The 21,485-nt window shown below is 63.6% G+C and overlaps 5 protein-coding genes across 5 annotated transcripts; 3 read left to right on the top strand and 2 right to left on the bottom strand.

Moving 5' to 3' along the window:
- The first annotated feature begins 44 nt into the window (after positions 1 to 44).
- Positions 45 to 4,870, top strand: CHLRE_12g552250v5 (uncharacterized protein). Its single transcript, XM_043069018.1, has 7 exons — positions 45 to 215; positions 423 to 1,409; positions 1,575 to 1,756; positions 1,962 to 2,565; positions 2,650 to 3,305; positions 3,486 to 3,631; positions 3,830 to 4,870. Exons 1-7 carry the CDS (start codon positions 206 to 208, stop codon positions 4,719 to 4,721), a joined length of 3,477 nt encoding a protein of 1,158 aa, XP_042918971.1. The 5' UTR covers positions 45 to 205; the 3' UTR covers positions 4,722 to 4,870.
- Positions 4,871 to 4,876: 6 nt separating this feature from the next.
- Positions 4,877 to 11,614, bottom strand: CHLRE_12g552300v5 (uncharacterized protein). Its single transcript, XM_043069019.1, has 13 exons — positions 11,340 to 11,614; positions 10,808 to 10,933; positions 10,529 to 10,628; positions 10,228 to 10,336; positions 9,612 to 9,627; positions 9,100 to 9,239; positions 8,769 to 8,888; positions 7,887 to 8,550; positions 7,476 to 7,653; positions 7,070 to 7,181; positions 6,720 to 6,825; positions 6,306 to 6,493; positions 4,877 to 6,078 (listed from the first exon to the last, which is right to left on the bottom strand). Exons 2-13 carry the CDS (start codon positions 10,884 to 10,886, stop codon positions 5,785 to 5,787), a joined length of 2,106 nt encoding a protein of 701 aa, XP_042918970.1. The 5' UTR covers positions 10,887 to 10,933; positions 11,340 to 11,614; the 3' UTR covers positions 4,877 to 5,784.
- Positions 11,615 to 12,397: 783 nt separating this feature from the next.
- Positions 12,398 to 15,200, top strand: CHLRE_12g552350v5 (uncharacterized protein). The gene is made up of 8 exons (XM_043069020.1): positions 12,398 to 12,575; positions 12,749 to 12,952; positions 13,129 to 13,261; positions 13,460 to 13,526; positions 13,760 to 13,874; positions 14,020 to 14,079; positions 14,323 to 14,520; positions 14,616 to 15,200. The coding sequence occupies exons 1-8, from the start codon at positions 12,531 to 12,533 to the stop codon at positions 14,631 to 14,633; spliced, it is 840 nt and encodes a 279-aa protein (XP_042918969.1). The 5' UTR covers positions 12,398 to 12,530; the 3' UTR covers positions 14,634 to 15,200.
- A 69-nt stretch (positions 15,201 to 15,269) lies between these two features.
- On the bottom strand, positions 15,270 to 19,933 carry CHLRE_12g552400v5 (uncharacterized protein). Its single transcript, XM_001694089.2, has 5 exons — positions 19,584 to 19,933; positions 19,073 to 19,316; positions 18,504 to 18,698; positions 17,742 to 17,935; positions 15,270 to 17,433 (listed from the first exon to the last, which is right to left on the bottom strand). The coding sequence occupies exons 1-5, from the start codon at positions 19,889 to 19,891 to the stop codon at positions 16,923 to 16,925; spliced, it is 1,452 nt and encodes a 483-aa protein (XP_001694141.2). The 5' UTR covers positions 19,892 to 19,933; the 3' UTR covers positions 15,270 to 16,922.
- A 91-nt stretch (positions 19,934 to 20,024) lies between these two features.
- Positions 20,025 to 21,480, top strand: CHLRE_12g552450v5 (uncharacterized protein). The gene is made up of 3 exons (XM_001693965.2): positions 20,025 to 20,360; positions 20,824 to 20,841; positions 21,105 to 21,480. The coding sequence occupies exons 1-3, from the start codon at positions 20,259 to 20,261 to the stop codon at positions 21,330 to 21,332; spliced, it is 348 nt and encodes a 115-aa protein (XP_001694017.1). The 5' UTR covers positions 20,025 to 20,258; the 3' UTR covers positions 21,333 to 21,480.
- Positions 21,481 to 21,485: the final 5 nt, after the last annotated feature.

Genomic DNA, 21,485 nt, shown 5'->3' with positions numbered 1-21,485 from the left:
GTGCCAGTGCAGTTCCTGCGCTATGTTCGATACGCAGTTGTACTCACTTACTTGATACGCGTTCGGGCATTTGCATCTATCATTGTCCGCCAGTTGGTTTGCGGGATGTTTGGTCGCCATCATCAGGTCACAGCCCCTTGGGCAGCTCTTGTTACACGCACATTCAGGTCTATAGTTATGTTCCCACAGGAAGACGAGCCCTAGCATGCGGCCTGGTGAGATGGCAGGTCGGGAACCGCCAGAGGACCACATGAGCGCCGATAATGCCGCGGCGCTCACCGGGCCACTGTGGCCATTGGCCGCTAATTCTCTAAACAGTCATCCGACCGGCAGCCAGTTCGACAGCTTGATTGCAGTGCTCAATCCCGGCGCGCCTGGGAACGGGGATGCGGCGGTGGGTACGCCAACGTCACGCACCATAGGGCCTGACTTCTTCCAGGAGTACCAGGAGGATGGCCAAGTACTGTTTGCATCCAGTGATGCCGACGACGGGGGCGGTGGCAGGCAGGCGGCGGGGGCGGCGGGACAGCAGCTCCAGGGTGCCATACCGCAGCCGCCGAGCGGCAGCGGGGTCCTCAGCGGAGCCGCCGCCGCCGCCGCCGCCGGTGCGGCTGTGACACCTGCCGCGGTGGCGGAGGCGACCGCGGCGGCGGCGGCAGCGGCGGCGGCTGCCTTGGCAGCGGCACAGCAGCAGCATGCCGACCATCAGCCCGGCCCGCACCCATCAGCTGAGGGCCAGCAGGCTGCTGCTGCCTTTATGCCGCTGCCGCAACCGCCGCTGCAGCAGGATATGCTACTGGTAGCACCCAGCAGCAGGGTCGGGCTTCCTGCCGGGTACGGCGGTGGCCCACAACCGCCGCAGCAGCTTCTGTATCCGGGGCTCTCGCTAGCGGAGTCTGCACAGGCGTTCCAGCATAGCCAGCAGCAGCAGCAACAGCAGCAGCAACCATACATGATGTTCCCCCAGCAGCTCTTGGTGGCGGCGGTGCCGCCGCCGCCGCCGCCACACGCGCAGCTGCAGCTCCCACACTTGCAGCTGCAGCCCCAGCCCCAGCATAACCTGCCCCATCCACAAGTACCCCAGCCACGCTTGCCGCTAGCGCCGCCACCGCCACCACAACAGCAACAGCAACAGCCGCAACCGCAACCGCAACCGCAACTACCGCTGCCCGGCCCCGCCGCCCCAGAGGACTATGCGACCTGGGCCCTGGACGCGTGCGCCGCCATCCAGGGCAAACGCAGGGACGCGGCGTTGAGCATGGGTCGCCGGCTGCTGCAGGAGACCGGCGCGCTGCAGCAGGGCGGCGGGGGACAGCATCTGGCGGACAACTTGGTCATTCCGAATGAGCCGCGCGAGAGCGTGGTGTTTATAACAAAGGGCAAGCCCAAGGACAGCCGCATCAACCCAGGTGCGGGGCCGGGACATAAGTGCCTCAAACTTGTCTGCAAGGGTGAAACGACGCTGCATGTTTGACTCGTGCGATCTCCGCTGCTCATGTGTGAAGGTGGGCAAGTGCGTCCTCTCCGCATCCGGTAACGTAACACCACGAACGGTACGGACGCGCTCCGCACAGGCGGCAAGAAGAGCGGCGCTGCTCCCAAGCTCGTTCGGGAGGCAACGGCGACGGAGCCGGTGGCTGTCTATGTCACCACCAGCTACACGCGGGTGTGCTGCGAATGCTGCAAGACCTACACCTTCGCCAAGGCCAGTCGGCCGGGCGACACGTGCCAGAGCCTGGATCACAGGTTCAGGCCGGTGCGTTGCGTTGCGCCTGCGAGTGTGCAACCCCGGCTACTCGCTTGCCCTTTGGTTGCGAGCATGGATGCGCTAGGTAGTCGTTATTGCGTCTAACCGGAGGTAGGGACACACATGCGATTCTTATACATTATCGCTTGCCACGTGGCGTACCGTACGCGAAACACGCATTTGATTTGCCTGCTGTCACAACGTTCCCGAGCAGGCGAGCGTGTATCGGCTGGGCAAACTCGCCGCGCCTGACGAGGGCAAGGAGCACCGCGGTGGCGTCTGTCTGGACGTGCCGGCCGAGCCGCTCGTGATGGGCTGGTACGTGGGGCCGGAGGGGGACAAGGGCGGCGGGGGGGGAGGCGGAGCAGGCGGAGGCGGAGGCGGAGGCGGTGGCGGCAGCAGCGGCGGTCAGGAGGACGAGGAGGAGGGCGGCGGCGGCAGTGGTCTGGACCGGGAGGGCTCGGGCGAGGTCGGCGGCAGTGGTGGCGCAGGCGGCAGCAGCCGCAGCAGCAGGGAACGTGGTGGCGGCGGCGGCGCCAGTGGACGCCCATCCTCCAGTCCCGGCCGCCCCACCAAGCGGCTGCGCCAGCGAGATGCAGCAGCAGCTCCGCCACCAGCTCCGCCGCAGCACCAGCCGCCACAGTACCCGCCACCGCAGCAATACCCGCCACCGCAGCCGCATCCGCAGCACCAGCCGCAGCAAGGCGCGGCGCCGCCAGCAGCCGCCCCTGTAGCCAGCCCCCACGGCGCTACCGCAGCAACCGCTCGCGCCAGCACTGCCCCGCCGGCGCTATTCGCCGCCGGCATTGCAGCAGCAGGTGCAGCGGCTGCAGCAGAGCCGATCGCCCCCAGCCGCTACAGCCTGCACCATGCTGCTTCTGCCGCCGCTGCTGCCACTCCAGCTGTGCCGCCGGGCGACGCAGCCGTGTCGGCGGACTGGAAGCCCGCCGGTGACGCCATACTGCGTTTCCTGGAGGGCCTGCCGGCGCGAATGGAGGCCGCTGCTGGGGGGCCGGCGGTGGCGGCGGGGCAGGCGGCGGGGCAGGCGATGGGGGCAGTGGCGGCGGCGGAGAACGCAGCGCTGGAGGAGTGGAGTGTGCGGCTACGCGCCGTGGGCAGCAGGCAACTGTGCGACATGCGGAGCTGGAACGGGCAGCGGCTGGCGCACTGGCTGGCTACACCGCCCACGCCCGGCCTGTTGCATGACGTGGAGGGCTGGGCCGATGAGCAGCGGAAGCAGCGGGAGAAACAGCAGCTGCAGGAGCAGCTGCTGCAGCTGCAGCTGCGGCAACGGCAGCGCCAGCAGGACTGCGTCGCTGTGGTGGATGATGATGTACCAGCGGCAGCGGCAGCAGGTGGCAGATCCGGGGGCGGCGCTACGGGGGCAGCGGCCGCGGCGGCCGCGGCAGCTGCTGCGGCGGCCGCCACGAACCCGAGTGGCGCTGCCACCGCCTGCCCGCCGGAGATGTTGTCGGGCTATGACCCGCAGGCGGACCGGCGGGCGGAGAGGGACCCGGACTGGCCCATTTCCCAGCGGCTGGCGGTCGGCCTGCTACAGGTGGGTGGGTGGGTGTGCACGCAAAGCTGCGAGCTCAAGTCCTTAAAAACGCCGCCTAATCGCCACCTCCATGTGCTTGCCAGCACGCATGGTTCCCAAAGGCTCGAGCACCTCACAACTCGCCTCCTGCGGAGCGCCCACCAACTGCTTATATATGTTCCTGCCCACGCTGCTGTGTAGAGGGCCCGGGAGCGGCTGGGCCCGCTGCGGTGGCGGCGGCTGCTGGAGGTTCAGGACGGCACCACGCACGGCACGGCCCTGCACCGCGTGGCGAGGTACGGGCACCGGCAGCAGGTGGTGGCGGAGCTGCTGACACACGCGTCCAGGTGGGTGAGCGAGGGTCACACGCAGTGCACGCACGTAGCGAGCTGGTATGCACACATGTCGCGAGCTGGGCGGGGACTGCGTGCTGCGTACGGCGTGTATGCGTTCATGCAGCAGGCCTGTGTGCCAGCCACGCATTCCAACGCCACACACGCCGCTTCGTTCCCCGCCACCGCCTGTCCCTCGTGTGTCACTGACAGGCAGGCGCTGATGCTCACCTCCAAGCATTGCTGGATGGCCTACCACTCCGCCTTCCGCCACGGCCACGGCGCCGCCGGCGAGGCCATCATGCTGCGGCTGCAGCGCGTGGCCGCAGAGCTTGACGCCGCCGACGACAGGCAGGCCGCTGCTGCTCCGCTGGCGGCTCCGCCGCTCCCGCTGCCGGCCGGGGCGGAGAGGCGAGTATCGGCGGAGGGTGCGGCTGGCGCCGCCGGCGCCGGAGCCACCAGCTGGAGGTGGCTCGGTACCGGGACGAGCGATGCGGGCAGCGGCGGCGGCATCGATGACATGCAAAGTGGAAGCGTAAGTGGCGGCAGCCCCAGCAGCAGCACTACTGGTGGCGGCAGCGGCACTGACCGCACCGCCGGCTGCTGGCAGTGGCTCCTGTACGAGCTCAGCAACCAGTACTTCACGGGCATCGACAAGCTGGGCGCGCCCATGCAGGGTCTGCAGCAGCCGTACGGTCTGGAGCTGATGCTGCGGGCTGTAGCACGGCAGCTGGGGCCGGCGCCGGCGGCGCCTGCTGCAGCGCCGGCGGCGCCAGCAGCGGGCGCGTCGCCGTTTGTGACACAGGCGCCGTGGGGCGCAGCGTCTGAGCCGGCGGCATGTGCTGAACGGCAGCAGCAGCTCCAGCAGCAGCAGCAGGAGTGGGACGCTGTGCTTGGTTGCCCAGGTGCCGCCGCAGCCGCGGCCGCACCGGTGGCTGGCGCCGCGGCTGGCAGACTGGCTCTTGCGCGGCTGCCGGAGGACAAATGGGAGGTGAAAGCGTGGGTGGAGCGGCTGGCGAAGTTTAGGGCGGTGGCGGCCAGGCTGGACGAGCAGGAGGAGAGCGGCGCGGGCTGGGTGGTGGCGGCGGCGCCGCACGGCGCATGAGTCAACCGGTTGCTTGGTTCTGTTGCTTGCTCGATTCGGTGGACATGGGCTGCGCGTGCTGTACTGACTGCGTGCCGGCATGCACTGACAGACTTCGGGGTGTACCGCGTTACCAGGATAGCGCATAGCCGCGACAAGAGTGAAAATGTGGGAAGGGACTCGCGTCCTTACAAGGACACCTTGAGCAGTTATGTAACAATAATGCCCCCACCGGCTCATGCTTGCAGATGATATGCTCAGCGTACCGTCCTGGATTATGAATCAGTGCGATGCATGCACACGCAGACAGAGTGCGCACTGTGCAATTAGGCGCATGTCCGACTTATCATACACCACGGGGAAGAAGCCATGCCACGTCCCACATCCCGAGTATTCTCGGGTACGGCAGTTGAGGAAGATTGTGTTTTGTCGATGTGTGTGCAGCGCACGTGTGTGCTGTGCTGTCTAGTCCGTGTGTGACATCAGAAGTCTCATAATATCATTAAGCTGGACCTATCCTGCGCTGCTGCCCTACAAACCGCTATACACACGCCGTGGCAGCTACGGCCCTGCAACCTACAACCTACAACCGCAGCAGACCAAAAACAACTCGGCCGCCGCCAAACAGCCCTGCTACGCGTCTAGACGATGAAGGAAGAGGTACGCCGCACGAGAAATGCAGCTCAAACTCCCACGCAAATCGGGTCACAACCCCCTGTACCCCGGTGAAACCAATAAAAGGCCGCTGAAACGAAGTCCGTCGCGACACCGCCCTGCACGCACATTTCCCGACCACAACCGTAACAGCAGACCATCACATGCCCACAGATCCCCATAATCCTCGGTACGTCCATGTGTAAAAAAACAAAGAAACAACCGCAGTGCATGCGCTGAAGAGAGAAATAGAGGAACGGGCGTTCTTAATGGTTCAACGCGCTCCGGTTTTAACTCGTATCAATGCGCGCAACACGAATGCACGCCGCTCAGTCATGCAGCTAGCAGATAAGCCGTCCAGACGTCGGGCCGCTGCCTACTCTCAAACAAAGCCAGTCATGCCCGCTACTACTCATACCATCCGCGCTCCTTACAGGGGCCCGGACGGGCCCTCGAGCACGCCTGGAATTTCGCAAATGAAGTTGTACAGGCGCAGGCAACCTGTCGCCAGCTCCCACACGCAATCCGCTGGCGTGAGCGATGCTGACGCGCCCGGGCCGGCGGGGCAATCAATGTCATAGCAGCCCGGCGCGCCGGTCTCCGTGAATCGCGAGAACGTAACGTCACTGCCGTCGACCCACTTGGTGGCTTCGGCGTCGGCAATGCCCAGCCAGTATCGGTAGCGGCCGGGGCCAGAGCCGTTGGGGTTGCGGTTGGTATTGACCTGTGGCGCGGCGGCGGCAGGGTTAGGCCATGGATAGGGACGCGTGGGGGTTTTAGGGAGCTGCCTTATTGGCTTCAGGCACCCACAATCTGCTTGCTGAACAGCTCGACTGCTCTACAGGGGCCTCGTGACCGCCGTGGCCCCGGCGACCAATGAACCCAGCGTCAGCCTTAACCCATCAGGGGCGCCGTTCATTCATTCATTCCACCCCTCTGCAGCTCTCTCACCGGCACTTGGCCGTTCACAATGGGTGCCACCACGCGGTTGAACTCGTCCTGGGTGTTGGCGCTGAACAGCAGCCCGCCCAGGCGGCCGCAGAACGTGGCGGCGGAGCGGGAGAAGATGGTGGTGTTGGAGTACACGTAGGTGGAGCCGGTCTCGGGCACACCCAGCGCGTACGACACCGCGTTCGTGTCTGTCGTGGCGACGGGCAGGCAGGGAAGGGAGAGTGCATGTAACGTTGTTTTGGCGAGAGGTTGCAGGGGGTTACATTCATGATTAGCTAAGGAAGTTGTAGACGGCAGACCATCTTGGGGAACAGCAAACAGGGGGTGCGCGGGTAATAGAGTGGGCAAAGAGTGAGGCCGGCGGCCATGGTGTGCCCCCATACACACACGTACACACATGCACGCGCCACGCACCAATCTCGCAGATGAAGCCGTCAACGGCGGTGCTGTCGCACGGCAGGGCGTCCCAGGTGCACGGCTGGCCGTTGCTGGGGCAGTTGGCAGCGTAGCACATACCCGCCTGCGAGGTGAGGTGAGGGAGGGAGGCGAGGAGAGGGGAGGGAGTGAGGGAGGGATGAGGCCACAGGAATAGGCTCGTGGGATAGGTTTGCTGCGCGGCCCCGTGGGGAAGGCCTGCTGTGCCAGGAGCAATGCCACACAATCTTGGATCTTGGTAGGCATGCACACGTTCCACACAAACACGCAAACACACACACACACACACACACACACACACACACACGCACACACACACCCGCACCCACCTGCTGGCTGCCGCTGTTTGCGGGCCAGGAGCTGACGGTGGTGCCGTCCAGCCACACGCCCAGCGACACCGGGTCCACACCAATCCACAGCACCGCGCGAGTGGCGCCGTCCCTGCGGGTGCGAGGGGGATGCGGGCCGCCCGTGTTCAGCAAGAGGGAGGCCCTCTGTGGCGGCGCTCCTACCGGTATGCTTTAGTCAAGAGCAAGATCGGTTCCTGCTACCGCTGCCCCGCTCCTCCGCCTCGCCTCTCCACCTCGCCTCCCCACCTCGCCTCCCCACCCCGCATCCCCACCCCGCATCCCCACCCCGCATCCCCAGCCCCGAATCCCCACCCCGCATCCCCGCCCAGCCCCGCATCCCCACCCGCATCCCCAGCCCCGCACACCAGCACACGCGCGCACCCACCTGTAGATGTTCGCGGTCTGCAGCTGCGCCTCCACCGACTGCCACTCCGATGCGGACGGCAGGGACGCCAGCACACCGCCGCCGCGGCCGCAACGCGCGCGCGCCATGTCGAAAGGCGCAGCCTTTGCCAGGAACACCTGGTAGCGGCTGGTGGCCCGAGACAGGGTGGCGGCGGGGCCTGGCGGGAGGTGAGGTTGGGGGGAGGTGAGGTTGGGGGCAGGTGAGGTTGGGGAGCGAGGTATGGGAGGCAGGCGGGGCGCAGGAGAGGCGCGGGGTGGGAGGGAGTGGGAGGGGTTGGAAATACCAGCCCAAACTAAACCAAACAGAGCTAAAGGGGGCGGGGGCGGGAAGGGTGGATGGGGCAGGGACGGCGTGTGTGCAGAGGTGGTGCGGAGCGGGTGCGGCGCTTACCAGTGTATTCGGCGCCGCCGGTGGGGGTAGAGGGCCGGGGAGAGGGCGAAGGGGAGGGGGAAGGCGAGGGAGAGGGCGAAGGGGAGGGGGAAGGCGAGGGAGAGGGCGAGGGAGAGGGCGAAGGAGATGGAGAAGGGGAGGGAGAAGGAGAGGGAGAAGGGGAGGGAGAAGGAGAAGGAGAAGGAGAAGGAGAGGGAGAAGGAGAAGGAGAAGGGGAGGGAGATGGAGAAGGAGAGGGCGAAGGAGACGGCGAGGGAGAAGGTGATGGAGAAGGCGAAGGAGAGGGCGAGGGAGAAGGCGAGGGAGAAGGTGATGGAGAAGGCGAAGGAGAGGGCGAGGGAGAAGGCGAGGGAGAAGGCGAGGGAGAAGGTGAAGGGGAGGGCGAAGGTGAAGGCGAGGGAGAGGGAGAAGGTGAAGGGGAGGGAGAAGGGGACGGCGGGCGGGGAGACGGAGGCGAGGGGCTGGGGGGTGCTGGAGAGGGAGGTGGACGGGGGCTGGGCGGGGAGGGGCTGGGGGGTGCCGGAGAGGGAGGCGGGCGGGGGCTGGGCGGGGAGGGGCTGGGGGGCTTGGGCGGCGACGGCGGCTCCGAAGGAGGCGAGGGCGGGAAGGTGTAGTTGCCTCCGTTGGGGAGCGCCGCCAGCGGGCAGCACTCATAGTTGTCCATCTGGGGGAACAATCCCAGTAACAGAATCAGAGCTGCTGGTGACCGTTGTGTTGCTGTTGCGCCCTCGTACGCGCAGTGGCGCAAATGCACACGTCAGCCTACGTCACCCCAAGCCCAGCATGCCGTCCTCGTCATCGGCTTCTCCCGCTGCCCCTTTCGCTATCCCTCCCACTCCCCACCCCGCCTCCCGCACGTCTGCTCCTCCAAGCCTGGCGTACCTTGTGGTCGTACAGCGCGATCTCAAACAGCCCCTTATCGCGGGTGGCCGGGTGCGTGAACTCAAACAGGGTGGGGCAAGGCGCCGTCAGCGTCCAGCACAGCACAGCCCCGTTGGCATTCTGTTCACACAGGAAACAACAATGAAGAACACCCGAGTAAGCGGAAGGCCAATTCGGAAACGCAAGGGAAGGGCACCGGACACGGTACCTGTGCAAGACTTGGAGCACGCACTGCACCGCTAGATAAGGCGCGTAGCTTCCTCCATTCAGAGCCCTTATCAACTGTCGAACTGTGCCGAATCCGGAATCAAAGCCAGCAGCTATGAGCTACCTGCAGGTTGAACGGCAACGTAGTGATCTTTCCGATGAACCTGTCGCCCGAGTCCTCGTAGTAGATGGAGCCGCGGGTCTGCGTGCTGCCATCGCTCAGCTGGAGCTTCACCGAGCTCATGGCGCGGCGGCAGTTGGGGCCTGCAAGGGATCGCGGGTTTGCGACAGGTGCGATGGAGACATGTCAGCCATGTAAGGGTGGGGCTCGCTAGCCGGGGATGGGGGCAGTGACGAAGGCGCAGGCTGATGCGGCGGCCCCCAGCGTTTGCTCGTCAGGCTACGAAACGCTCTCTGTCTGACCGACATCCACTCCAGGATCAGCCCGATACTCCGCCCGGCTCTGTAAGAACGACATCAGTGGTCGTGCCTATCCCGGAGCCAGTCCCGTCAAATGCGCCCCCGAGCGCTGTGCCAGCACGGATCGCCGCACAGCCCCACGTCGCAGCGATTGCTCCCATGCATTGAGATCGGCAAGCTCGCCCCATCCGCCGCCTGCGCGGCCCTAGCGCTCACCAGGATAGAACTTGAACTGCGAGCGTTGGCAAGGGGAGAAGGGAGAAAGAAGCAGATGCGCGGGTTGGCTGAATGGAGACGACATCACTCAAGAGGGCGCTACTGTTTGCGTGCGCTCCGCTATTACGCTCATACCCCCGGAGCTCGACCGAGTTACCCCTGTCCCTCCCCTGCCTCTCCTGGACCTTTTCCAACCAAACACACAGGCTGAACAACCTCATTCCCCAGACGGGGCACTCGCGGCCAGGGTCCTCCTCGCTGCCACTGACTGGTGCTGCCGCTGACGTGAGCCCTCCCTGCCGCAGCCTACTCCAAAGCCCGTGTCAGACAACACAGGCAGGCCATGCCCTTGGCGGCGGCAGCCTGACGTAGCAGAGGCCTTAGAGGACCCGACCCAACCGCCCGGCCCGCGGCACCTTGGCCCCCTTCTGCCGGGTCGCTCACTGCGTTACCGAGTCCTAGGCACTGTGCCTGACTGTGCCTCAGTCACCCAATCCTCCAACCCCGGCTGTTATTTAACGCGCACATGCGCGTGCACGCACACACACACACACACACACACACACACACACACACACACACACACACACACACACACACACACACACACACACACCTTGTTGAAGTATGTGTCGCAGCACCTGTTGCCCATGGGGTCGCACTCGTCCGCTGGCTTCACCTCAAACTGGACGCAGACTTGGCTGCTCTGGCTGCTTGGGTCGTACCTGCTCGCGAGCAAGCAAGCAAGCCCATTCGTCGGTTGCGGTGCTGACCGCAGTACCCTCCCCACACAAAGCCATGTGACCAACCAAAATCTGGAGGCTCGAGTGAAGACCCGTGCTTCCGGCCCGGTCACCCTCTGATCGCCCCCACAGTAAAATCGGGCCCTGCGTTCTGCGTCAGCCTTGCTCCCTCACGTGTTGTTTTTAAGGAAAACGTCGAATCGGCTGTTGCCGGGCGTCTTCCGGCACGGTTCAAAGGGGAATTGCGTGCCCGCTAGCGGACCCGCGAAGGCGCCTGAGGTGTGGCAGGTAAGGGAAATCGTCAGATTTCCGTCAGAAGAGGGCCGATCTGGGTAGGGCACACCAGCACGCGGAGCTACCTCTGCTTTGCATACAGCTCCTACTTGCAGGAGTTCGGAAGCAATGGTGGAGGGCAATGCGCAAAGGCTTAGACTGATGTGGCGCCAGACTCACTGTGGGCGGAGAGGAGGGCCACCGCACATGCCAGCGCACACTGAACCCAGTGGCGGGCGGGAGACCCCGAGCCACGCATGGCGTGGCGTCTGGGGAAGGAATCCGGCTTGATTCGTTGGGTGTTGCCTGTAGAGTGCACCGCGAGAGCACAGAGCATCCCAAGTTGAGACCAGTCGTGTTGCGAGCAAGCGCGGGGGCGAGCCGCTAGCCACGATCGCCGCAAGCCTCGCAGGCCACTGCACCGGAACACGAACCCGTTTCGCTGCTTTCGTGTGCGTAATCTTTGCTTTCGTGTGTCTCTTATCCAGGCTGCGAACGCCCTATTTCTTTTGGTGCCGTTCGCCTTGCAAATGTCAATCGGCCAACTGCCAAGGCTACGATGCCAGCAGCAAGCAAGTGTACCATGGTGCTACTTGTCAGAAGAAGTTGGCGTAAAGAAACCTCGGCCGATTTGCCGCAGCGTTGCTGCCGAAAACGTTTGTTCCCCAAGACGCTGCGAATACCCTACAGCCGCATCTCAATACCACAATACCTTCTGAATGAAGCAATATGGCGTTAAGGAGCCTCGAAACGTCGTCCTTCGCGCTTTACAGTATTGCGGTCCTTTTGGCCCACTTGCTGCTGGGTAACCCTACGTAAATAAGTAGAAGCGTATGAATGCTCTACACCTGCACTGCTGCTTCTACTATCTGCCTGACAGTCGCGATTCTGAGCGCTCACGGCGTGAGCCCGGCCTGCGACACCAGCTCTAGTTCTAGTCCTGTTAGATCTGGATTCCTGAAAAGCATAGGTCTATATTGTATAGAGGAATGCTGGAGAGCTCTAACGCGCTCATGTCCGACATCTACGAGCTCGCTGGCGGATGGGGCTGTGGCGGGCGGCGAAGAAATCTGGCAGCAGCTGTTCGGGCAGTGTTGCTGAGGGCGCCCCATAGATGCAAACAACGTCAATACTCATGAAACTATCTTGGCGTTTTGAGCTTTAGCCCTTGCGGACGGCGCTTCTCCCCAACCTCCCCAACCTCGACAGCGACATGTCCAGGTATCGCGCTTCCAGTGTGCGATCACCGGCGCGACGGGGATACATCATTAAACCTCAACGTTCGGCTCCACCAGCAATCATGGGGTTCAAGCTGTCGCCCGGCTGCGAACGACCGGCATATCTACGGACGCCATGGCTGTATGCGTTGGGAGGGGAACCGGTCAGAGTAGGACCCACGCAATGTTTACTTTGCATTCAATGACTAGGGTCAGTGGGACAGGTGAAAAGCACTGGGTCCGCGCCCAAACGAGGGCCTACATAAGTAGGCTCTGCTGGAAGCCGCGGAAGTCGCGGAAAAGCCCTGGTGTGAAAGCGTTGGAACGCCGATTGTGCACTACGCACGTACGTATAGCTGCTCCAAGTGGGAATCCCGAAACGATTAAAAGCCCGTGAGATGATCATTGGGAGGTGGAGGCAGGCACATGTTGGGGGGCACGGGCACGGTGGGCAGAAAAGTTGGCATTCAATCCTGCGGCGCTGCGGAGGAGCCCCCTTCAATGATCCCCGCGGATTTGTCGCTAATCCCCGCCACCCCTTGCTTCCCCCCCTGCTATATGCTGTTACAGGATGCAACAGGCCCACAATGACACGCTTCTTGCTGACTCTTCCCGATTAACTGAAGAAAAGGCGAAAGAGCTGCTTTTCTTTCCTGTGGCACTGTTCATGCGCTTGGTCCTTCATAATGCTGCGGCAGGCTTTTGCAGTGTTTGCATATGCCTGGGCAGCGGTGAGCCAGCCAGCGGAAAACGCAAAACAGCTACACGGTGATCGATACACGGCGATGTTCAGCCGAATTATTCTCTTTCTACTTAATTTGCCATCGCTAGCGGAGCGGTCTCACTCGCAGCGCACCCTCGGCACCGGTGACCCGCCCCCCAACCCCCCACCTCCAACCCGCAGTGCGCCATGATCGCCATGTCGTGCTGCTGGGTGGTGGACCTGCCCTCGCTGCTTCCGCCCCGCCTAGCCCCGCTCTTGCCCCTCAGCATCAACGCGCCCTCGCCCCTCGCCCGCGTCTCGTCAACGGAATGGGGCGCGGCAGCGTGGGACTGCTGTCTGTTCTTAGGGCTCGCGGCGCAGCACAACATCATGGCGCGTAAACCGGTACGTAGCAATGGTGGTGCTCTTGTGTGTTGCAGTGGCGTGTGGGCGAGCTGTTGGCGTCAAATGAAACAGCCCAGGTGTCTTGGATCGTAAGAACTGCCCCGCTGGCACTTGCATGCTGGAACCACAGCGGCAGTCCCGCCTGGCACTCACTTGCTCATTCATGGAACATACAGGTTAAAAGCGCCATGCGTAAAAGGGCGCGGATACCCTACTGTATAGAGCGCTCCGTGTTTGTGCTGGGTGCGGCGGTGATGGTGACGGCAATGCTGCTGCTGTGGCAGCCGCTGCCGCGGACCGTGTGGAAGGGTGCGTGATGGGGCCAGGTGCTTGGGAGGATGGGGAGCTTGGGGGGCTTGGTGGCTGGGGTACGTGCCAGTGTGCCTGCACGCTACGGGCAACACATGGCTGCATGTCACACGGGGAGTGCGCCTGACTGGACTGTGGCCTTCAACGCTTACCCAAGACCCGACACGCACTCAACCATTCACCGCACCCGCGTTACAGTTTCGCCGCCCTGGTCGTACGTCATTTTGGCGCTGGCCCTTGGGGGCATGGGCATCGTATACAGCAGGTGTGTGTGTGTGTGTGTGTGTGTGTGTGTGTGTTGGGAAAGGACAAGGGGAAAGGGTCAGCGGGTGTGCTTGTAAGGGACAGCAACGTCACACTTTCTGCAACTGCTGGCGGGCCCATGCACCACCGTCTTCCGTCCCCCTCCGGCTGGTCAACAATTCCTTGACGATTGGTATCTATGCCTTGGGCTCGGGCGCCCTGTATAAACCACCCCACCCCTGCTTTCACGTGCAGCGCCTCCGCCATTGAGTCGGCGGACCTGTTGGGGCTGCAGCGCGCATTCGCGGGGGCACGCGAGGAGCCGGCACGCCACGAGGGGCCGGGGCTGGTGGTCCAGTCCTGGTACAAGGTAAGAGACGGGGCGGGTGTGGGGCTGGCCGCCTGAAGACGCGAGGCGGCTAGCGGGTGCGCACCTCGGTTCACCGACGCATCAGAGAGCAAGGAGTCACACTCCTGAACACTCTCCTCGCCTCCTGCCGCTCCCCCTGCTGCAGCACGTGCGTCATCCCATCTACCTCGGATACCTGCTGTTCCTCTTCTGTGCGCCCCACATGGTGAGATGGGCAAGGCAGAAATGCAGGGCCGCTGCAAGGGCCGGGCCCGCCGCTGCCTGAGACGCTGCGTACGTCATCGCTTCAGGGCGTGCCACATGAGGCTGACGACGCCAGGGCATCGGTGCTGGTGCTTCTTGCGGACCGACGGACTTGCTGATCTCGTACCTTCCTGTCGTACCTTCGACGGCCTTTTCCGGATGGACTTTCTGATCTCGTGCCTTGCTGGCCCCGATGTTTGCACAGAGCGCCGGCCGGTTGCTTTACGCCTTCCTCAACCTGGCGTTCGTGCTGTGGAGCCTGCCGCTGGAGGAGGGGGACATTGCCGAGGAGCTGGGGAAACCGTACGACACGTACCGCCGTGCCGTGCCCGCACTCATACCCTCGCTGCGGCCGTACATCCCCGTGCCTGAGGGGCCCGGCGGGGCAGCACAGGCGAAGAAGGTGGGATAGCGGCACGCCCTGTCTGGAAGCAAGGAGCACAGCGTGTTAACGTTATGATGAAGGTGCCTGCGGTCCTGGGCGTCGCTGTCTTGCAGGTTGAGGTGCTTCCGTGACTGCATGAGGATGGCGAAGAGTCAATAGGCATGCCGGGGGTAGGCCAAGGCGTTGCAGCGGCAGCAGGCAATCTGCAGGTGGACAGGCAAGTAGGCAGGCAGCAGGTAGGGGAGAACGCCCGAGGTCTACGCCTGACTGTGCTGAGGAAGGGATGCGGGGCAGGGAGCTGCTGTTCGCCGGTTTTCACCAGGAGCCCATGACGAGGCGTACAGGACAGGCGTCAGGAGGGCACCTGGGGCGAGGCCTCGGGCTGCTACAGTGTGCGGCTAGGACATAAGGACAGCCTGCTGCCGTCAGGCACACACCAGGCCCTCCGCTGGCCGCTGAGCTGAACGAAAGAGTGTCGTACGGTATGATTTAACAGAGATGAACTACAGTTGCGTAATGGAGCCGGCAATGTGACTTTTGTTTTTGGGCGGGTTCGTAAGGAGTGCATGGGGCAGCGGGGTATACTGTGGAGTGAGCGCTCGGGTGTGCACATTGGGTGCTGCATGTGAGAGACACCGCGGACGTTGAGCGCTGCATCTGAGTATCAGAACAGTGACAGCGGATGCTCGTATTTACCGCGCGCTGTGCGTCACACACACCAGCAGAATGTCCGCCACGTGCTCGCAACACGGTCTCCTAACTTTTTTTGTTGTTGTTGGTTACAAGGTGGTGTGCACGAGCATGCGTGCTATCCTGTCCCCGTAAGTACCAGTGGCCCGGGCCGGTGGGCCCTTATAACGCCGGGAAACTTACTTTGCGCAACGAAGTTAGGCGTGTTCGACTGTACTACTCAATGCCAACTACGTCAACTGCTAGCCCGTCAGCCTAGGTGATTAGGTGCCTTGGCACCGAATGCCCGCCCCTCCCTTCCATCGGGGCTTCAGCCCTGCTGCTCGAAACCCTTCGAAAGCTCCTTGCGCAGTGCACACCCTACGGACGTCAGGTAAGGCGCCACCACCACACCTGTGCTGCGGACCAGGCGTGCGGCCCTGATCAATGCGCTGCGTTCCTGGGGCGTCACCATCACCACGACGTTCCACACCTCCCGCCCTGCCGATTGCCACGCACGGACATAGCGTCCGCTCACCGACGTCCCACTCGTGCTAGCAACCGCCTCTAGGTTCCCGGACGCCCGGTAGCAGCTCGCCGCTGACAGACTTCCTAACTGCACCCGGGAAGTATCGTTATCCTCCTCCGCATTGACTTGCAAAGTCCCGGGGCCCACATTGCGCCCATTGGCAAACGTCACTGCTCACTGCCATGAAGCAACGCCCCATCAGGTTCACCATGACCCTCACGTGCCGCCGGTGCAGCATTAACTGGTAAGAATATCACGGAATGGAGTATACCACATGAACATTACCGTACTAAAGCGTGCATGAAGGCAACAAGGGGTGTCAGCTTTGTACAGCTGGAAAATGGGCTGAGCCCCCGTACGCTTGGGAGCTAATAGGTGTGTAACGCCCCGTCAGAGCCTCCATGCCGCTACGACGCGCAGGCGCATCGGCTAGGGACACTCGGGTTGGGGGCGTGCGGGATTTCCCGCGCCACGCATGCGTGCCTTGCCACGTTCCCAAACACCCCAAGCATTTCTTTCGCCTCCTGCCATACTCAACACCTCCCCGGCGCCCCACGCTCAAAGGGCTAGGCGCGGGGCGGGGGCGACCTCGGGGCTTCTCGGCATTCTGGCGCGTCGGCATGGCTCGGCAAGTCGCTCATTAAACTTTCGATATACTTCCCCGCTTTGCTTGCCGCCAACATAGTTTGCCTTAGAGACTGCATATCAGCGGGCACCGGATGCTTTCCTTGCGACCTCGCGAAAGTCAATTGTCCATGGACCGCGAAGGCACTTCTCGCTCCGCCCGAAGTTTCCCTGCCACCTATTTACATGCAATAGACATTAACAAATACTAATACGTAGCACTCGCGGTTTGCGCCAGTATGCTATGTTTTGCCGACGCACGCACGAACGAACGCACGGACAGGGGTGTTCCTGGGGGGCTTCGCCCCCCCCTGGAACGCTTCGCTGGGGGGGCTCAGCCCAAAAATGCATGAATGCGTCGCTAGCATGAATGCACGGCGCCCTACAGGCCTAAACGTGCCGTCGTACGAGCGCAACCCCGAATTGCTTACATAATAATGGAGCGCGCTACACCTGTCTTCCCGCGCATTTCGTTTCCTCAAAGCATCTTCCCCAAGCTCTGGACTGCTGCATGCGCCATAAAGCACAAACGTTGCCAAAGGAACCGCACCATATGTACACCAAGCCAACACAGCTGCTGCTTGCAAATAAATAGCCCTTAGCTCCGCAGCCGCATCAGGTGGCGATGCGGGCGCTGGTGCGCCTTGCGGCTGTGACCGGGCTTGCTGCTGCTGGTGCGCTCTTGCAGCGCCTGCGCCCGCACTTTGTCAGACTCGGCACTCATATGCGCGGCCACCGCCTCCTGACTTGTCTGCATTTCCGCCGCCGACCCAGATCCCGTTTGCGCGCCGCCGGCGCCGCCAGCAGCCGTCGTTGTCGGGCCGGGACCTGTAGCGTCCGCAGTGGATGCGCCCGCAGTCCCCGCACCCACGTCGGCACCCGAGGCCGTGTAGGCGGGGTAGAAGCGAACCGACCAGGCCCGTTGCTGGTGTGCCGGGCAGGGCAGGCCGCCGGCGGCCGCCACGGCCATGTCCTGCTGTCCGAACACGGCCACGTCATCCTGCAATCGGCCGCTGCCGCCTCCGCTCCTGGCTCCGACCGGCGGCGGCAATATGAACATGGCTTTGACGCTCCTCAGGAAAGCCTCCTTGTCCGTGTTCTGCCCGCGGCTGCTCGTTGGGTGGACAAGGGAGGGCGGCCGAGGGTTGGTTAGCGGCGATGGCATAGGAAGGGAGTGCTTGGATTTCTCCTCTTCTGGAACTCTCACACGGTGCCTACGAAGACCTATTCACGCACACGCACATGCACGCACGCCTGCATAAACCCACACCCCTCCATCGCCCTCGACGGCTCAACACTGAACAACCCTCCCCTGCATTTCCGCTCCCGCTCCCGATCAACTCGACCAAATACACCTCCACCCCTCATGAGACTGCTGAAGCACGCCCCGCCGCGCCCCGTGCTGCCGCGCCCTCACCATATGGCGTGCACGTACAGCCGCCGTGAGGCGCAGTGGGCGTAGTGCGGCTCCGGCTCACAGTTGCTGTGTGCGAACTGGGCCGGGTGGCGCGTGATGGCAGCCATGCCGCGGCCGCGCACCACTAGGCAGGTCGCCTCCTCCTGGCAGGGCGCCCAGGACTCGTACGCCACGTGCGTCGCGATGTACTGATCCTGTGGTTCGTGGCGTGGCGTGGCGTGACGTGGCGTGGCGTGGATGGGGATGGGTATGGGTATGGGTATGGGTATGGGTATGGGTATGGGGATGGGGAGAGGAAGGGTGGGCAGGCCCCGTGTCCCGTGTCCCGCATTGTATGACGGCATGTTCACAGGCAAGACGTGGTGCGGTGTGCGGGAGAGGGGCTGTTCAAGGAGAAGCGGATGAGGAGGAAAGAAGCAAAGAACGCGCGGCATGAAGGTTTTGCAGGCCGATCTGGGTCGGGGCACTCCCGCTTGGTACCCCTGCTCTGGCTCCCACTCCCACTCCCACTCCCACTCCTGCTGCCGCTGCCACTGCCGCTGCCGCTCCCGCGCAATACCCAACAGCCCCAAACACCAGGATCCGTCACGCCGAAAATCTCATTCACAGGCCCCCGCGTGCAGCCCCCGACCCCGACCCCGCACCCGCACCCGAACCCGAACCCGAACCCGAACCCGCACCCGCACCCGCACCCGCACCCGCACCCGCACCCGCACCCGCACCCGCACCCGCACCCGCACCCTCACCCGCACCCGCACCCGCCTGGTAGCTGTCTCCCTCCCACTTCAACAGCGACTCCATGAGCTTGACGCCGCGCTCATTGGCCCGCAGCCACACCACCCCCGTGTTAGCCAGGTAGATGGGCCGCCGCGTGGCGGTGTTGTCGGCGTCGTCCTGGTGCACCCACTCCTCCTGCATCATGCTGCCGTCAGCGGCGCCGTTGCTCCAGCTGAACACCTGCGTGTGAGGGTTGGGCGTGTGAGGGTTGGGCGTGTGAGGGTTGGGCGTGGGGGGGAGGGGGAGGGCGGAAGATGGTGCGGAAGCTGCGGCCTAGGGCTGTGGGCAGGGTTGGTGATTGGTGGGCAGTGGCACCGGTCGTGACGAGCAGTAAAGCTCACGTCCCTGCTCCGTTCCATTCCCCACGCCACCCGTGCAGCTCGCGCACTCACAGCCCCAGCCGAGAGCCCCCAGTCCTGCCTACACCCTGTCCAAGCCAGCACCTGGCTTCCCTCGCGTTATGGCCAGACTTTGGAATCTGGGGCTCGATCAATTCCAGCTCAAAACCACTACCACTCCCCACAATCCCCCACCCGGCCACCCGGCCGCCTCACCTCCTCCACCGCCGGCGCCAGGGGCTTGAGGTACGACACATCCAGGTCTGACAGATGCACGTGGTAGCCCTTTTTGAGGATGTCACGCATCATTTTGAACTTGGCCCAGCCGATGCGCTTCAGGTTTGCGGCGTCGGCCGCGTAGGTGGAGGCGTCGGCGCAGGGCAGCCGGTAGCGGCGGCACCAGTCCAGGGCGGGTGCGTTCATGCAGGCCACGATGTCGTGGTCCGCGTGCCCATACACCCTGTGAATGAGGGAAGAGGTGGAGGAGGAGGCGAGGGGGGTTGGACGTGAAGGGCGGCGTTTTGCTGTGTGCAGGATTTGTCACATAGGTGCCTGCGGGGCTCTCCGCGGGAGGGAATGCGTCGAGTTTCTGCCGTAGAGGTCGGGTTCTCTCTTGCAGTCTCTCGCTGCTGCGAGTCTGACAACGAGGTCCTGGTCCAGCTGCCCACCCTTCCTTGCTTCCTCACCGCCCCCTCCCAGCGCTGACACCTCAGAGACCTTGACCTGCCTGTACGTCAGGAAGGTGTTGAGCGCAAGTCGTAGGAAGGCCCGAGTTTCCGCCGAGTCTAGGGCGGTAGCATTGGTGGGCAGGGCCAAGAGGTACACCGTCACCCAGCGCGAGGGTGACGCGCGCAATTTCAGCAGGGCATCGAGTTCCGTGACCCCCGAATGGGCCGGCTGCCAAGAGGAAGGCTGCAGCCAGGGCACATGCCTAGAATCCGAGCTTATTAATATGGATGTATCGGTGCTGACCGAGGTCGCCCTTGAAGAAGCAGCGACCCCGCATGCGAACAGTACAAACGTCGAGAAGGCCATTCGGGCCATGATAGGTGAAGCAATCTATGAACAAGAAGTTTCTACAGTATGATACCGCAAGGCGCGCCGCGTGGCGATCCACGCCTGAACACTCCAAAACACTTTTGACTCATCGCAACCAATTGCCGAAGAGTTCCTGCCAGGGCCCGCGCGGCTGAACCCCGCACAGAAGTTATACACGATACAAACACGAGCACCATTTTCTACCAAGCTCTCGTATACAACGTTGGTCATGCAGCTGGCTCGCAGCGCACTGCAGCCGACACGAGCCTGGACTAGTGCCGTGACCAGCCGCGCCCCCGCACGCTCGTTTGCGCCCACCCTACTGCGTGGCCTGCTGCCTCCCGCTGCTCCCACTGCCGCAAAAATGTCTCCAAAGACTCGCTCCGGCGTGGCAGACTCTGAGGTCGGCCCTGGTGAGCTTCCTGATGACGCACGGAAGTATGGAAGCGGCCACCCGTTCACTCAGGTGCGTCAGTGCGTCAGCTACAGCAGATGGGCCCTTCGCGGTCGGGGCCAGGCTGCAAGTGCCTGAGAAGTTTAGGGTCATGGCAGGTTGGGCAGAGCTTTCGGCGCCAGGAAGGAGGGGGCTGAGGGGAGGGGCTGGAGGGCGCCGCGTGAGGGCGGCTTGCCAATGGCCCACGGGTCCAAAGGGAACGGTTCGCAGTTGTGCGCTGCAATCACCATTCGGTCATTCATAGTAAGCGTTTACCGGTCAGGGGCGGGCAAGACTGGGCGCGCTGTAGGGGTCGCTCGCTGTTGGCCGTGGTGGGCCTGGGTGGGCTCACACAGAGCCTGACAGAGCTATATGCCTGCTTGCTGCCCCACCGCATGCGACACGCACTTGTTGATCGGCCCTGCCACCTGCTGAGGTGCTTTATCTTTGACTGATACCGCCACCGCCTCGCTTGCCGTGCCCGGCCTTGCCGCAGAGCGCACAGGACAAACAGGTGCGTGGCTGTGCCGCACATTGCGCATACCGGTAGTTCCGGGCCCGTTTGCTTGTGGAAGAGCGGAATGGCAGGGCGGGAGAGAATGTGGGTGCCTGCTGTGTGCGAAGCACGCAAACCCTAATCGCCGGAGCCACTGCATCTTGCCCATACCTTACCCAGCGGCCAGCGCCCCACTCCATGGCACGCACACATACCACCCAACCCAACGAGCCCACCTCCACACCCATCCCCACCCCACCACCACACGCATCGCTGTGCAGGGCATGGTGACTGGCTGCGACGAGGTGAAGCCGGGCGAGGATCCGCCGGCGGCCATGTTGCGGCTGGCGCACGAGGTAGCGGAGCAGGGCGTGGAGCCGCAGGGGCAGCGCCAGCAGCAGCAGCAACATGGAGGCGGCGGCGTGGGAGGAGCACGGGGAGACAACAGGCAAATGATGGCGCAGGAGGGCTCGGCCGCGGCCACGGGCGGCTACAGCGAGGGCGACTGAGGACTTGGGGGCGCCACTGCGCCAGGCGCGTGATGTAGGGCGTGTGAGGAAAGGGGCACGCTGTGCCGCTGCATGGGGTCCGGGCGGTGATTTTGCGCTACCACGAGGCCACCCAATGCAGCAGATGGAGTATCGTAGCATGGTTGGCATGTG

Source organism: Chlamydomonas reinhardtii, chromosome 12 (assembly GCF_000002595.2).
Source record: "Chlamydomonas reinhardtii strain CC-503 cw92 mt+ chromosome 12, whole genome shotgun sequence".
Taxonomy (NCBI): domain Eukaryota; kingdom Viridiplantae; phylum Chlorophyta; class Chlorophyceae; order Chlamydomonadales; family Chlamydomonadaceae; genus Chlamydomonas; species Chlamydomonas reinhardtii.
This window is presented reverse-complemented; position numbering and strand designations above follow the sequence as displayed.